Source organism: Saccostrea echinata, unplaced genomic scaffold, assembly GCF_033153115.1.
Source record: "Saccostrea echinata isolate AGI-Se365-2 ecotype Australia unplaced genomic scaffold, CSIRO_AGI_Sech_v1 ptg000062l, whole genome shotgun sequence".
Taxonomy (NCBI): domain Eukaryota; kingdom Metazoa; phylum Mollusca; class Bivalvia; order Ostreida; family Ostreidae; genus Saccostrea; species Saccostrea echinata.
In genome coordinates this window covers 7,472,058-7,490,112 of record NW_026889811.1, presented here as the reverse complement: position 1 = coordinate 7,490,112, position 18,055 = coordinate 7,472,058, and the positions used below count along the sequence as shown (strand labels likewise).

The following is an 18,055-nucleotide window of genomic DNA, read 5'->3' as shown; positions in this document are numbered from 1 at the left end:
TATTGTTTATCGTAAAAGAACAGACAAAGCATTTTCAAAATCCTTAATCTTCATTATTTATTTACAACACAATTAACAGACTAGAGACGATAAGACTTTATGTGCAGTCCACTAAGGCAAGCCCGCTTTGATGAAATAGAGATTGTAAGGTGGAAAGGACTAATGATTTTCTTATGCCAGCTATATTGTTCGTTGGAATAGTTTCATATTTAGGTAAGTAGACAAAGAAATTTTTTATAGATATATCTCCATTGAAAATCAGTTTTCAACTAGATGCTGTCATGAGACAGTAATACCCGCACTAAGGTGTTTGCCTCTAAATGCACACTCCTTCATATTGGGCTTACCAAGGAAAAAGTCCAAATAATTCTATAATTTACACAGTACATGTATTCGTCAAATCGAGCATAAAATGCTCAGGTGACCATGTGACCCATGAACATCTTATATACGCATTTCATATTCTTAATTCATTACCAGTCTGAAATAACAGAATTTAATTAATGATGTAAATTAGGTTTTGATAAAAGGGGGGATATAAATTTTTGGCCCATAATTAGAACTTTTTAAATTTATTTCCTCAACAACAAATAATATTATTTTAGTACAAAGCGTTTTTAATGAATTCATCAAAATGTGCAAACTTTTTTTAGTATTTGATTAGGCAAAAACCTCCTTGAAAAGCCATACCCAATCAATTTTGTCACCCCACCCCCAACACACACACACAATTTGCCTGTTTTTGGAAATAGGCCTAGATGGCAAAGTTATGTTAAAACATCGTTTGTTCTGATGATTAAAAATTTGTTCTTGTACTGTACATGTATGTGAACACCTTTTTGAAAATTTCTACATCACACTGGGCTTGCGTCACCCTACCAGTACTAGTACTAGTTTTACCATTATCATTTTTAGATTGCACATGGTGCAGTGTTACATGCATATATCAGTGGAAGTTAATTCATTTTGTGTTTTAATTGGATTATATTTCATGAAGTTGACAGGACCTATGACAGTCGGTAAGTACAAGTTTAAGTATAGATTGGGGTAAAATAAACCGAAATGCAAATGGTTAGGTTAAAGTTTAAAAAGGATCAAAGATCATCGGCAATCTCCTATGCAGAGTTGTTGTTCGTTTCTCTCTCAGACACTGAATGTATGAGCCGATGGTAGAGAGTGGATGCCACAATAGACGAATTTCACATTCTGAAGAGTTATCTCCTGTTGTCGACATTACATTCAGTTACAGGCACAGATCCAGGAATTTTGTTCGGGGGGGGGGGGTGTTCCACACCTCAGTCAAAAAAAGTCCAGCCCAGAATTTCCTGAGGAGCAAAAAACAAACAAACAAAATAGAAACAATGGTGGTGGGGTCCATGTTTTCAAAGGGGGAGGGCATTCAAAGTCATTTTGTATTTGCTTCTGTAAATCAGTATATAGTCCTATTTAAATAACTCTGCAAATTCCAGGGGGGAGGGGGGGGGGTTCCAATCTCCCTAGCCTCTCCCTGTCCCTGAAATGACAAATGATCATGTGACTCCTAAATAGTAGAAAACTTTTCCATTTGACTATACATAATTTTGTTTCTTGTGTTATTATGTTATGTACATCTAAGGTTTAAGGTTATGAACCCCTGGAGGTCATCCCCACTCTCTTAATGAACTGGAAATGTTCACAATATGACTACATCAAATTAAATAAAAGTGCATCAATGATAAGATTACTTGACATTTCATTCATGAATTTGGGTCAACCCATGTACCCTCCTAGAATTAGGAATGAAAATCATTCAAAGAGATGGACCATTAAACTATTTGTATATATTCACATTTTTTTATGTCAAAACAAAGTATTAGTTTGCATACATGAACAAACAGGGGTCTGGGAAGGGGTAGGGACAAGGAGAAGGAGTTATCTCTTTATGTCTTAATTGCTGAAAACTCCTAAAATGAATGTTAACCTCAAATCCGACTTGTACGTCTTCATTATTTTTAAGTGTTGGGTCTCCATATGAGTGAAAATTCCCGAGAGGGACATTTAACAACAAACAAACATTAATGACTTAAAAAACACAATATACATGTAGATGTTTATTAGTCAACGGATATACTTCTGGGCCAATATCTCTAGTTCTCCCTTCAATCAGAAATGATGATATAAATATTTTAAGAATGATTAAGAGTTGAAAAGGTTGTGCATTTTATAATTGACTAAGCTCTGTGGTTGAATGAGCTATACCAGTTTAGCTTATTTTGCTACTCAAAGCACCTTGATTAACTATTTTTAATCATACTGTTTTCTGAAATGTGAAGTTTTTTCAACGTGGATACAAGTTAAACCTTTTCAGCTTCTGAAAACAATGCATGAAAAAAAACCCCTGCTTTTCAAATACTGTAACTCTTTCCAAGTACTTGTGATCATAAGTTTTTAGCTCACTTGAGTTTTTCTGGTTTTCTGATCACATTTTGTTTGTCATCCATCTCTCCGCCTGTAAACTTTTCACATTTTTGTCTTCTTCACTAGAACCAACCCTGCCACAAAGCATCTTCGGGTAAAGAGGATTCAAGTTTGTTCAAGTGAAGGGTCACACCCTCTTTCAAGGGGGGATAATCAAGAATTAGTGAAAATTTGGTGGTATCATTTAAAAAAAGTCTTATCAAGAACCACTGACTGGGCCCAAAAAGTTGAAACTTTCTTTCCATAGACTTAGTGTAGATTCAAATTTGTTCAAATTATGACCCACTGGGGTAGGTTGGGGCCACATATGGGGATCCAATGATTTACATAGAAAAATGCAGGGGATTTTTTCCATCATAAATCTTCTTCTCATGAACAGCAAGGGTATTATTGCCATCCATTTTCACGAAAGGGACCTAGGGGACATTAAATCTCAATTGTCTGTCAGTCTGTCCGTTTGTCAGTCCGTTTGTCTGTCACAATAAATTTAACCTTGGTCATAACTTTTGAATAATAAGAGATAGGGCTTTCATATTTCACATGTACATTACCTACAAGAACTTTCTAAACATACTATGATTTTTGAACCCATGACCTTGACCTTGAAGTTTGACCTACTTTTAAAAAAATTAAACATTATTTTAAATTGATCATTTTGAAAGAGAAAAGATAGGGCATTCATATTATACATATATATTACCTGTGATAAGACCTTTCTAAATATATCATGACTTTTGACTCTGTGACATTGACCTTGAAGTTTAACCTACTTTTCAAAAATGTTATATTTGGAGACGCCACCACGTACTTGCCGGTGGAGGGCTGCAAATTTTTACCTATACTCGGCACTCAGGGCCATTGGGCAGTGAGGGATCTTTTTCGAGCAAACACCTACTGCGACACGGGACCTTGGCTTATACGATCTCATCCGATTGACCAATCCACGTCCCGCAGTGGATTCGAACCCGTGACGTAAGGATCAGCTCCTTACTCCGCGACTGTAGAGCAGACGCTCTAACCCCTGCGCCAAGCAGTCGACTCCGGTACAAGTAGTGAGTCACGGATCACGTTGACACGATAAAGATTCCTCACTGCAGTCCATTAAGCGACATACATATGTCAAAATTCATAAATAAACGAATATTACTTTTAAGATGAAGTTAGATTGTAGTTCAACCAAATCAACTTAATGCTGAGGAATCACATGATATGTGACGTAGGCAATCACGTGATTCAGTCTTGGTGAAACCAACAATCATTCCATTTCTCTCAGAAAGAAATTTCCAATGGGAGGGTGTGGTGGGCATGTGATCTCCCTGTAAACATGTATCATCTATATAAATGACTCTATTGAAGTCAAATTGATGTAATTTGGAGAAAACTGGCTTTAGTAACTTGGCTAAAACTCTAGGCGAACTTGTAAGCACCATTGGTAAATATCAGAAATGATAACAGATCCCATTCTATAAGAATCTCAAAAAAAAAAAAAAAAAAAAAAAAAAAAAAAAATCAATGATTCAAGTAGGGATGACTATGTGATTTTTTTGTTCATAAGACGAAACAGTCTTTGGTTTGTCTTTGAGTTAAGTGCTCAATTTTGTGGACATCTCCATTTCCTTCAATTTGGTCTCCAGACTGTCTCCCAACAAGTTTTTTGTAACTTCATTTGAATCGTTACATAACTGTTTATAGCAAGGCATCAAGTCTTGATTGATTAAATATCTTCTTCTATGGGAAAATGTCAGTGAATGCTACCTGCATTAATTGAAATGTGATTTTTGCTAAGTTTAAGCAATGCAGAGTACATGTACATAAATATATGTGTGTCAAACCTTTTTTAGATGTAGATGCAACGAAACGTTTTCAAACAGACGTAAAGTTGAAAACATGGCCTTCAGTTGAAAATTCTGAACTCTCTGAAGTTTGGCGTCCTTTTTTTTCAAGGAATGCCATACACTTGTTGTGTGTTTTTTTTTTAACATCAATGTTCACAATTGCAAGGCGATCATAGATTTTTGGTAACACTTTTGCTTTTTCGTCATTAACTCGTGCATTGAAATTCTCTATCATATGTTTCGCTTGATCATCATTTATCTTCGGCCCGCTCTTCTCACAACCTTCAAACAGTGTCAATATCACTGTTGTCATCGTTATCTCCTTAATATTCTTGCGATAGTTTATTTATGAGCGAGTCCAATAACGATTTGTCTGTCGTCAGTTTTGTGAAAGTGGAATCATTAACTGGAATCTGGGAGACATCTTTACGTTTCTTGGGCACATACATTTCGTTCTCAGACCCAGCCGATCTTTTCCTATCAAGAAAAGATTCAATGATTTTATTTTGTTGCTCCATAAGCAACGGATTTTGTCGTAACATATCTTGTTGACTGCCCGCCATAGCCGGTGTAACGACGAAAATTGACCCTCGTAGAATATTGACTGGGGATAATTTTTCTATGTAGAAATTTGACCCCCCCTGGTCAATATTCTACGTAGAAAAATGACCCACGTTTTCGTAGAAATTTTGGCCTTTGGGTCATTTTTCTCCGTGTTTTCTCCGTGTTAACAATTATAATGAATGTAAGTTTCTTTTGATTATAAATTAAATTTTCCAGGCCAGAAAAAATATCCAAAGAGGAAATAATATCATGAAGCTTTTTGTATTTCTAGTTGGTTGCAACGTAAAAAAGATCAATATTATTTGAGCTATACCATAGACCTAAAGCAAATTTGCTTTAGGTCTAAGGCTATACCTTTGCTTTCATTCTGGACAAGCAATTTTTATCATTCTTATGCCTCATTTTAAAGAGGAAATACCTGCTTAAATTCTTTGCTCAGTCTATATAAATAGGGGGAGTTTAGATAAAGGTATGGACACTTGTACTCAAAGATGATTAATTGAATATGAATATAAATATTATATCTGTCTAACAGGCGACAGTCGTCATATGTATACATCGGATATGACGTGGATACGACGTCATCCTACAAACTTACAACTCTATCTGCACAGGCTCAACAATACGAAAATTTCTACGCCAAAAATATCAATAATGCAAATTGGCATTGTGTTTATCAATATTTGAGCTGCTTGTTTGTAGGGACCTGTGACTCATACTACTTTTATCTTTGCAGCAATATCCCAAATCTAGGTGTGTTCGAATTCTCAACGTGATTTCTTTAAAGTTTTGACATAGATTTAAATGAATATTATTTTATTTGAGTTTAACTTCACTGTGTTTCTTACCATCAAGTAATGATGTTTTTTTATCGTTAACAAATTATGTGAAGCGGAGGAATACGAATACCCCTTAAATTGACAATCAATAAGATTCCGAATAAAAGAATGTGACATTACGTACATGTACCAGTAATTAATGATAAATGGACAAAAATTTTATTACATGATCTTTCACATATTACATTAATCACGTTTTACTGGTCTTATCATTACCATCAATACTCTTGATTATAATTGAAATTTTCAACCATAAATCCGTTTTTGTTACCATCTTCTTCTAAAAATTAGACATTTCATTTTTTTCTATGGATAGTATTTTATTTTGTTGTTAATAAAATTGTTTTATTTCCAAGAAAAGATAAATTTAGGGTTTTTATTATCTTCCAATTCAGTATCAAGTAATTCACTCATGCAGGAAAAAAAAAAAAATTAAGGGATTACACCTCAGAACCGAGCACTACATATATGAATAAATTTATAAAATCTTTTCTAAGTAGAAGCAAATCAATATATAGCTTTCAATGCTAGTCTGATTTAAATGACCCTATTTCTACTTCCTGAAAGGATTAAAAAAATCCCACAATTGTTTAAATGCTGTAGGCGACTGATGTGTACATCAAATCTTTTTTTTAAAGTTTCTTCAGCTGTATGCACTGTATTTTATAAAAACTAAGTTTATCTAGTCTATAATGTGTAAAAAAAAAAATATCAAAAGGAAAAAAAACTGAGTATCATTATAACGTATTCATTTATTTTGGTACAATCCTTTTCATTTTATTTATTCAGGTAAAGTGAGCTTTTCTTAATATAGATTTACAAGCGTTCTTTTGCCTCCTTCGGCAATGCAATGTATTTTGTTTGAAGGAAACAAATTAATGCAATTAACCTCAGAATTTTTATGACAAAGAACTTAAGGGTCAACATTTTCTTTGCGTTTTTTTCCAAGTCAACACCCCAACTTCCACTACGGAATCACAATCAACGTCTACAATGACTTCAACATCCATGAAGTCCACTTCAACTCAATCCACTGCCACCATTACAGAGGCAGCTTCTTCAACCTCAACAGCAAAAGAATCAACATCAACTCTATCAACTGCCACTATGACACATTCAACTTCTTCACACTCACCACAAAACTGTACGTGTCCGAATGGTTGTATCATTAGATATACATCCACTATAAACTCTACTGAAGAGCTGGACGCAATAATTGCAGAAATCAAAAATAGGATGAGAGTGAAGAAATCCACCTTGTCGTCTACTATCCGGAAGAGAATATCAGCAGACGGTCCAAGACCATCCGCCAAAACCTTTGGTTATATTGGAGTTATTATCATTGTCTTAGTCCTGGGAGGAATTGTCGCTTTGGATTCCCCATTGCTGTTGGCTGAGTTGAAAAGAATAGGAGTTAATGTACTAAACCTGATTAAGGAATGAATTGTGATTGCCCTCTACAATTTCATGAGTTTTCCAGAGGTCGTTCATATCAAACTAAGAAACGACGCAAATATTTTTAGAATCGGTCATTTGTCAATACCTTTCAGTGTGTCAGAAACTTCACTCACCATAACCTTAAACTTATTTATTGAGCATGTTGATTCTCAATGAATCAACAATTTACTGAACACACTGAGAACTGTGAGGTTTTTACTCCAACTTATTGTTAATTTCAAAAATCAAAACTAGATACGTGTACCTTTAATTAGAAAACAGAAAAAAATCTCTAATTTTTGTATAGAAAATAAAAGCTTCATATGTTGTTTCAATAGGCGATGTAAACACTGCTACATGTACGTATCTAATGAAATCAAGAAAAGTTATGAAAATGTTCAACTGAAGAAGTGTCAATTATCTGCTTTTAAATTAACGTTGGCAAAAGCCTATCAATATTAATTATCTCACTTTAAAGTAGATTGTTTTATCCTATGTGAAACTACTTAGGTTATATAAATAAATCGTGTTAAATATTAATGAGATTCTTTTTAACTTTGATTGAATGCTTACAAGTCTCTTGCGTACTCTTCCCGACAGAAGACCAAAGAACTTGGGAAAAAATATAAAGGATAATTATCATAAAAAAGTATCTACATCATAATCTTGAATATCAAAGGGGAAAATCATTAAAAGAGAAGAAAGGAATATATTATTTTCAAGTTTCCGAATCCATTGGAAAATCAATCCAAATTTAATCTCTAAATATATTAAATCTTTTGTAAAAGTGATTTTCTTTTTTACGATGTCGGAATAAGACTTCATGTAGACTCTGTTTATATAACCAAGTAGCAAAATAATAGATGCTTCTCATTACCAAATACATGAGTTTGGTTATCTTTTTCTTTTTATACAGAACAGCAATACGACCATTTGGTAAGCCATACTTGTCAATGAAGATTAAAAACCCCAGCTCTTATTATAGTAATCTTTTAATTGACACAGTGATAATCTATACATACAGGAAACAGATACCATCACCACTCCAGAATATCTATTGCCCCTAGATCCACAATTGTCTTTCTCATCTACTGAACTGATTGTCAACGAATCAGCTGTTGGATCTAATTACTTATACATAATGTTAGTTGTGTGTGTAAATTCAATTGTCTCCGTTTGCCCGATCGTGAAAAGAACACACGGCGGTGTGACCGGTCGACAGGGGATGTTTATTCCTCCATAGCACCTGATCCCACTCCTGTTTTCAGAGGTCTGTGTTGGCTTTACACATAATTCGTGTTATTTAAATGGACTTTTTAGAATGATCATTGTTCGTTATTTCACATTTCATTCCTAATGTATTGGTGGTAGTTCTTGTATTTGAAAACATATAAATCTTACGATTCGAGGTACATTTGAAGTTTCCAATGGGGTAGATCAAGTGTTTACAGTGTAATGATAACCATATATGTCAATACGCCAACGATATCAACAGTGCAGTTTCATCGAGTTTTTAGGTTAAAAAGGAAACAGAGTACTAAACCGTTCTGAAAGAAATGAATATTCCCCTGATAATAATCACTTGTTTCCATTTCGAATAAATACATCTTTATTTATACCTATACATTTGTGTACCATGCTCGTAGGTTTTAACAAATTATCCATCTTTATCAACATTAAAATACAATGTTGTTATTGACAGCATAGTAAAGATTGTACCCAAGCTCCTGCAGTAAATCTTGATTGGGAAGCATTGAGGAATGTTTCATTATGACTTGACATATATTTGAACTATGTTCTGGAAATAAAGAAATGTATGCCTAAAAATTAATTTTCAGACTATGCCTAATAATCTAATAAATGAAGATGAATTGATTAATGCAATTTTCACTATATTAATATTTCATTGATGCCTAATGCCGGATGAAATGAGTATTTTTATTTTTAGTTGAGGATTACTCAAGTCTATAGTATTCTTTAATTAATTTATGAAAATTATGAAAAATCATGCTACATTTAGTTGAGTCTCTCTAATTTTGTATTCATGTAAAATATGTTTTATCACTGACTGCTCAAAAGACAAAAGTGGTGAGTACATGTCTAAATTCGCAGCCTTCCATCGGTGTAAAGTGAGAGCTTTCACTGCCGTGTTAATAATTGCTTCAAACTAAAACAGACTAGACTGGTACTAACTGTGAGCATTTAGCTAGCAAAATGATATCCTCCGTTCCAATATGAGTACAATGACAAAGTCCATTTTTTGCTTTGGGAAACCCCAAATATATATGCGATCAGAACATAAAATGGAAGATGCACGATGGCACTATGTGACAGAGTTCTTTGAAAGTCTCATTAAATTTTATTCAGTGGTATTTGAGATGTGCGGATAAGAGATGGGTATTCCCAGTCTTATAGAAAGAACTGCAATGTACATGCTTTGCTATGGAAAATTAACCTCAAATATTTCTTCGATCGAAACATTAAATAAAAGGGGACAGTGGCACTAGGTAATTAAGATTCTGCAAAAGTCTTATTAAATTTCACAGGAAGAGTCGCGGTTGAGAGATGGATACCTCTATTGTTATAGAAAGAATGGCAGTGTCCAAATTTTGCTACGGGAAACTATATATACCTGCTTGATCGAAAAATGATTGATTGATTGCCTGTTTGTTTGTTGTTTAACGTCCCTCCCGAGAATTTTTCACTCATATGGAGACGCCACCACTTGCCGGTGGAGGGCTAGTGGTGTACTAGTCTCCACTATCGGTCCCCACGTCCCGCAGTGGGATTCAAACCCACGACGTGTGATCAACTCCTTACTCCGCGACTGTAGAGCAGACGCTCTAACCACTGCACCACGCGAGCGACTCGGAAAAATGAAACAAAATTAGGTGAACAGTAATAAAGATTCTCTGAAAGTTTGATTATTTTTATTAAGCAGTATAGGAGGCCTTGCAGATAAAAGATTGGTGCCCCCCCCCCCCCAAGGTTATGAATGTTCGGCAGTGCAGACAGACACGCTTGTAAAACGGGGTTTTTCAAAATTTTATTCTTTCATTCTTTCAACACATCAAAGTACATAATTCGAGTAGCCCAAAGTGTTCTGTAAGTGCGAATAATTATTGGAAGTAACTACGATACTGAGAATCTTGTACACGATAATTGTAAGATAAAAGATTCTATGCTTGAAAAAGAATAAAGTGACAGAAAATTGACAAATGCACCACTTTGAACATAAGTGATGAGTTATGTAATGAGTCCATGTTACACAAAATTCTTTTTTAAATAAGTATAATTACAAAACATTTAAATTTGCTTTGGAAGATTTGTATTTTGACTAAATTCCTTTCTACTCCCAAAGCTAAAGATAAAGGATCACTTCTCCATTCTTTAGAGATGATGGAGAACAGACTACCGATTAACATCACAGGTACGGTGGATATATAAATTATTCATATTTTCATTATATTTTCTTATATTTTCTGTGTCAATAAAACACAAATCGTGATGTAATGCGAGATCACAAGTAAAATTTTGAAAAACATGTCAGAAAAACATCTTTTGAAATGATAACTGGAAGTAAATTATACATATCACTTTAAAATGATTATTAATAGCAAGATGCAAGTTTTAATAACTCTTCTTTGTGATTTATGGCAAAGAGAAATGAAATAATGCTTAAAGTAAATTATGCATTTCCGACACAGTTTTAATTCAACGAACAAAGTTGCGTTTAAAGATTTTTTTCGAAGAATTAAACGTTGGATTTTAGTCTATGTGCAAAGTTGAAGTAAAATACTGCATTTCCTTTGACCAAGATTGCAATTTTTTGTTTAATATACTAGTATTGCTTCAAGACATAATGAGTCTTGTCTAAAAATATAATTTCAAACTTTTCTTCAGTTTAACAAACTAGCAAAATTATCGCACTTGCCCTTAATTATTTGATAGTCGGATATAAACACTTAACGCATTAAACTTAAAAACTTATTGGTTGCTTTTTGCTTGTGGACTTTTCAATTAATATTAGAGATATTAAAGTTAAAATTCGAAGTTGTTGACTTTAACTCAGATCTCATTTAGCCAATGAGATAGCTTAGTAAGACATCCATTATGGATTCAACATTTGTTTTTATTGCAAGTCAGTTCAAAAGACTTGGACTGATACGTTTAACATTAGCTAAAAGCATCTTTAACAGAGACAAGAATGACATCTATTGAAAATCCTATGAGTTGTATTCTAATATAATGTACAAAATATTTATTGAAATGGACGGAGTGGCATTAATTATCTAAAGATACGGGAAAATGCTTTCTTATTATTTTTAGAAACTTATTTTATCTGCCAAGGATATCAAGGAAACGACCGATTTCAATATTTATTATTCATACACACTGGTATTCAGTAATGATAAACACCCAAAACAAAACAAAGAAACTTGAATATAGATGTTACATTTTATTGATTGTTAGCAACTGAACAATCGCTTCTTTCAAAAAATAACTTTCAATGCATTTATGGAGAAAAATTGTTAGGATAAAAATCAAATAACTAATGTTAATTAGAATTGCCACTGAAATCTTACAAATTAAACCTGTATCTGTTAACAACGCATTTTGTTTACTAACCTCTTCTCTAAAAGTTGCTCAGAAAGAATAACCAGTCAGTCACCTTGCACATTTAAGCTTGCAACTGCCGAACATTGTTATGAAAAAAATGTTTTGAATTTAAATATTCAAAGTATCCAAACTTATATGAAAAATTCTAATCTGTTATAATTGTATTATGATGTTTAAAAATAAGGTTTTATGTTCTATTTCTCCTTTCAACTTTAGTTCTGCTGGGTACTGCATTATTGGTGATGTGAATATAGTTCACGATGAGACCTAAACTCACACATTCAAGGGATCTACAATTTATTGAACCCCGATCTTTCAACCGGCGACAAAATTACATGAATACTATGAATGCTGTCAAAGATGAAGAGGATACATTGAAACTTTTTCAAAATGGATAAAAAGTGTAAGATGGATAGTGAAATTTCGTATTAAAAGGTTGAGCGACAAAATGCGAAGCATCTATCCTTCGGCCTTCCGTAGTCTACAATGATTCAGAAGTAATGAAATATGGAGATAACGAACATTATTCAAGCTCAAAGTCCATTAAAACAATTCGGGAGCAGAGCAAACACGGACCTCCAAACATCAGAGGTGGGATCAGGTGCCATGGAGAAGTGAGCATCCTCTGTCGCCGTGTGCTCATTGTCATGATCGGTAAATAACGGAAAAATCCGTCGGCAATTCAATGTGTTAATTAACAATACTCAACGGAGGCAGGTTACTTACAAGTACATTGAGGTTACAAATGTATCAATAATTTCGTCCAAAGTCAACATTTCGCAAATTCTATGCTCGATACAATGATCTTGTTTGCCTTGTTTGAAATTCAGTAGTTAGATTGAATGTTGACTGATGTATTTAATACGCATTGTTAGGCTTTTTTTTTTTTATCAAAATGAATTTTCTCTACCCGATCAAGACAAGGGGTTCACGATGGGTTTGACAGGAGATGCTTACTCCTCCATGGCACAGTATCTAACCTCTAGTATTTTCAGAGATCCCTGAACAATAATTGGACTTTTGATCATTATTACTTTTCATCGTCTTTACGTTTCATTTTACAACTTTTCAAGATGACTGATGTCTTTCAATATCTATCTATCACGTGTGTTGGAAGATGATTCAGACTCAATCCGTCGGTTCCTTAAACTTAAATTTGCCAACAAAGGAATAGATGCTGTGTAACATTCTTAATCATAAAAAGTTCAGTCTTGCATTCCACTATTTTTCAAGTTGAAGTCTACACCCTGCACTTCCCGCAGATATTCTCAAATTGTTGCTTCTAAGTTTTTCATTTATAACGTATTTTTTCGTTATATTTCCTGATCATGACAAGGAGCATACGGCGGGTGTGACCGGTCTGCAGGGGATGCTCACTCCTCCATGGCACCTGATCCCACCTCTGATGTTTCGGAGATCGAGTTTGCTGTGCTCCAAAATTTGTATTGTTTAATGGACTTCTGAGCTTGAATACTGTTTGCTATCTTCATACATTTCATAAACAAATCTTACAGTGTCTAGATAATGAACAGCTAAAACAAAATCCTTTTAAATGCTCTTGCTCTTTTTCTTCTTTCAACTATAGCCCCTCTGGACCCGTCATCACCGGTGATGTTAATACAGTTGAAATGAAGACTTAAAAGCAATCATTTTAAAAGGTCCAAAATACAGAGAGATCCGATCTTTCAATTCGCAACAGAACTTCATTTCTATTATGATTTCTGTCGAAGATTATGCCAGATTATTGGGCTAAATATGAAGGGAGGAGCTGAACATTTTGTCAAAATGGATGAAGTGTTTTAGAAATATATTAGAGAACCTTATTAGAAAGTTAAAAGACAACGTGCGAACCATCCATCCTGCCATTTTCACTAAATTGGAGGTGATAAAAAATCTGAAATACTGATGGAAAAGCCATTAAAAGCCATTTCAAAAGGTACATATTCGATTTATACCAAGTGGAATCAGTTTTACATGTTTACGTGTTTTTTATGTTGTTTACATGCATTTTTAATTAGAATAAAAAAAAAAGATTTGATACTATAAACTTAATATAGTTTATAACATAAAAAGATTAGAGATATATAGTTGAATTTAAATTTATTGGGTCAAGTTAAATACCATTTTATAATAATTTCTTTTTATACAAGTCAATAGTCACGACATGGTAAGAATTTTGTAGCGATGTGCTTACCTATATGAAAAAAGCGCATGTTCTGATGAAGACGATCTAATTAAAATCTGATCCTTTGATCCGCTCGCATAGATCGCTTCTCTTGAGTTGCGATCTATCTGAGTGGATGAAAGGATCTGATTTTTATCAAATTGGTAAAAAGATGCAGTCCTAGTAATTTCAAAATAGCTTTAAAGTATGTATATTTATAAAAAAAAAATTACGCTTATATGGACAGAGTTAGAAATACCTGTATAACTTATAGAACATCTTAAATTCCATTCTTTCATTTATTTATAATAGTCGGCCGAGTGACGCAGTGGTAGAGCGTTTGTTCTAGAGTAAGGAATTGATCTTGCGTCGCGGGTTCGAATACCACTGCGGGACGTGGAGAACGGTCCTTCGGAAGAGTACGTATAAACCGAGATCCCGTGTCGAAGTTGGTGCTGCACGAAAAAGATCCCTCTCTGCTCAAAGGCGATAAGTGCCGAGTACAGGTCTAAATTTGCAGCCCTCCACCGGCAAGTGGTGGCGTCTAAATAAGAGTGCTTTTAACTGGAGTATTTTGACGAAAATGCCCATTCTAATTTCCAGTTAAAGCATCCATTCTTCAAGATAAATTCAATGATGTCATCCAAACAGAAAATTCCATTTGGATGAACATTTTAATTCATTCCAGTTCTTGTCCTGATTGAGGTCTTTCACAGAAAACAAAGCGTCTTCCGTATGAGGTACCATGAAATACATATGTACTTGATAAATTGACATTCATATTATATTATATAACTGAATCACCGCCTGGGTGCCCATCATAGAAGACTAGAATTTTATCATTTTAGCCGATTGAAACCTACAAGGATTTTTAGCCGATTGAAAACTACATGGATTTTTAGCCGATTGAAAAGTACATGGATTTTTAGCCGATTGTTTGTTTGTTTGTGTGTAGTTTAACGTCCCTCTCGAGAATTTTTCACTCATATGGAGAAGCCACGAGTTGCAGGTGGAGAGCTGCAAATTTTGACCTATACTCGGCACTCGGGGCCATTGAGCAGTAAGGGATCTTTTTTGTAAATGTGCTAAAAATCCATGTAGCTTTCAATCGGCTAAATATGGATGCAGTTTTCAAACTACAAAACTACATGTATTTTTAGCCGATGGAAAGCTACATGGATTTTTAGCCGATTGAAAGGTACATGAATTTTTAGCCGATTGAAAGCTTCAAATTATCCTGAAAACTGCAAAATTAAAAAAAAAAAAACAGATTCATCACGAGAAAAAATTTTAAAAATAGGAAATTCAGAGAATTTTGGACCCCGTTTTCGCGTTCTTATTGATTTGGGTGCGGTGTGATCTTTTTGAGTCCTTAAATATTTTATTTAATTTCATATACAAATGCAAAACCGAGTTCGTTATTCTTGGAGGCTGTTAATCTTCTGTAATGACAATATCAAATCTTATCCATATTATATACAGACGCAAAACCGAATTCGTTATTCTTAGAAGCTGTTAATCTTCTCTAATGACATTATCAAATCTTAGCTGTCGATCCTTTTATATCAATAACTATGAACCATGAAGAAAATAAAATCTGGAAGCATTCCTCGTAGTAAGTTAAAAACTAGTAGATGAAAGATATGAACTATAATAAACACATAGGAGAACGTCTCAATTTGAATTGTCATATTTAGTTGTTTTCGATATCATCAGCTATATATAGATAAGAAAATTGGCGAATTGTTTTTCGAGAAAAAAAATCATATTCTTCTCAGAGCACTTCCTCTTTATTGATTATGTGTCAGCAATATTTATCATAAAGGAATCATCGACTTCATCCTACAATTTTACTTCTCATCGATCATTCAAAGAGAAGTCACCTGACAAAGTCAATTACCGAGCAGTAAATATTGGACAATTCACTTTCACACATCGGATAAAGAAAAATGACAAATGCACAATTTTTGCATGCTTTCTTTCATATTGGATTTGTGTTATACAGTGGTAGGTATTTGAAAAAAAAAAGGTTCATAGAATTAAGTGTTTCATATATTTTAAATATCGTTTGTTTGCTTTTTTTAATTCACGAAGTTGACAACGATATCATATACGTTCTCATCAAAGATACTAGTACGCCATAATAAAGGTGCCGTAATTAGGAAAAAATTTTCAGGTGCATTGACCCTCTGATAAGAGGTATAACTCTCATTGGGATAAATTACTATTATTTCTTTATAAAATTGTCAAGTTAATTCATGTAGGCCATTCTTAAAAAAATTGCCCGGCAAAGTATGTTGAAATTATGTGCATTTTAGTTATAAATGATATTTCTTTTGGAAAATCATGATTGGTAAGGAAAAAAAAAACATGAGTGAGCAGAAGGGTGATGAACCTTAAATGAATAGCAATTATACTTTCCTAGTTTCTCTTTTTTTATTTTTATTTAAAACTTACAGGCGAATCTGGGTAGTTGTTAGTAAAACAATCTCTGATTTCCGAATAATAAATGAAATAATGTTCAAGCTTATATTTTATTAATTGAAATTGCCAAAAGGAATAACTCTTTATGAACCAACATATCTGCCTCTGATTACCGAATTATAAATGAAATAATGTTCATGTTTATCAATCGAAATTGCAGAAGGAATAACTCTTTATGAACCAACATTTACCAGTGAATGGATCACCGTAGAAGCTCAAGATGACAATAAGTGTGAATTCTACGTCCCTTTTCTGGATGGTTTTAAAACAACAACCAGACCTGTCAAAGTAATAGTTGAAGTAAAAGTCGAAGATGATGGAGAATCGTTCATCTTTAACGCTTTCGGTTCCTCACCACGAGATGATGACAAAAATGAGGAATATGGCGGGGTTGTTTATTTCTACAATGCAAGTGGTGTGCTTATTTTCTTGCCAAACAGGTATCGTGGAGATGATGATGGGAAAGCTGTATATCTAGGTTTGTAAACTTGTTTTTTTTTTTCTTTACTTTTATTTTGTTTCTTTGTATTTTGAAATTAAACATAATATATAATTTGGTCGTAATATAAAGACCATTCCAGACCTGTGCATTAAAAATAACAGAACAATCAAGGTTTAGTTTTCAGTGAATATCAATATAAATTCAAAATTTTTTCGCAAATGTCATGAATCACAATTTTTGCAAATATTTCATAAGATAAGGAAAAAGACAAGTGAGTGAAAAAATGTTGTCAATCTAATCCAAAGCAAATACATGATGTAAATATATGCAAAGACTGGTCTCTTCACTCCTTTATGTTTTTAAATATGTAAAAATCTGCAATTAAGCATCTTAACTTTTTTAGAGCTATATATGGTGTACAGAAAAAAAGTTTAGTATCTCCTAGTTATTTTGAAATTAGAAATAGTAAATTTGTTGTTGGTAACTGACCATAAGACTTAAAAAAGAGGCCCATGGGCCTTGATGGTAACCTTAGTATATTATGAGTACCTCTGGTTTCACCACTTTAGCCAAACCTGGAAATGGAACTCTGGCCCCATGTGACAACATTTTTTTTTACTGTTCTGAGGACTGTATAATCATTGTTATATCCATACAGTTTGTCCCATACAAGTTCTGAAGGTAAGTTAATAAATTTCCCATATACCGGTACATCCAACTGAGCCACACGCTGTAGCCTGACCCATAGACATCGGAGACATAAATTATTTTATAATTTTATTACAGGCCTACAGATAATTATAACAATGCAAACAATTTGTCTTGTAGATATCTATGATATTTAAAAAGATATTCAATGATGTAATGCAATGCAATAAATGACCAACCTAGCCCAACCCTAGGGTCTGAACCATTGATCAGGGGGCCATGAATTTTAAAATTTTGGTAGAGGGTGAGTGTTAATTATAATCATGTAAACAGCCGTTTCTCTGTCACCCGTATAGTGTATTTTCAGTGTCTGATCAACTTAGACTCACCGTGCGGTCTTAAGCTATATGAAAGGGACAACAACTTTATAATTTAGAAATAGGGTTAAGTACTCCTTAAATTATATAATTAGTTATCTACGGAAGCCCAATAGTGCAAACCAAAAATAAATAAACAAAAACGAAATTATTAAATAAAGAAAACGAAATTTTTAAATAAAGAAAAC

The 18,055-nt window shown here is 33.6% G+C and overlaps 2 protein-coding genes across 2 annotated transcripts in view; both read left to right on the top strand.

Moving 5' to 3' along the window:
* LOC133175349 (uncharacterized) overlaps window positions 1–7,138 on the top strand; it is a 44,150-nt gene extending 37,012 nt beyond the window's left edge. Inside the window, exon 2 of the mRNA XM_061310443.1 lies at window positions 6,645–7,138. Coding sequence (XP_061166427.1) covers window positions 6,645–7,138 — 494 coding nt within the window. The remainder of the gene's footprint in view (window positions 1–6,644) is intronic.
* A 5,547-nt stretch (window positions 7,139–12,685) lies between these two features.
* LOC133175348 (uncharacterized) overlaps window positions 12,686–18,055 on the top strand; it is a 31,352-nt gene continuing 25,982 nt past the window's right edge. The window contains exons 1-2 of the mRNA XM_061310441.1: window positions 12,686–12,737; window positions 16,561–16,878. Of these exons, the coding sequence (XP_061166425.1) occupies window positions 12,686–12,737; window positions 16,561–16,878 (370 nt within the window). The remainder of the gene's footprint in view (window positions 12,738–16,560; window positions 16,879–18,055) is intronic.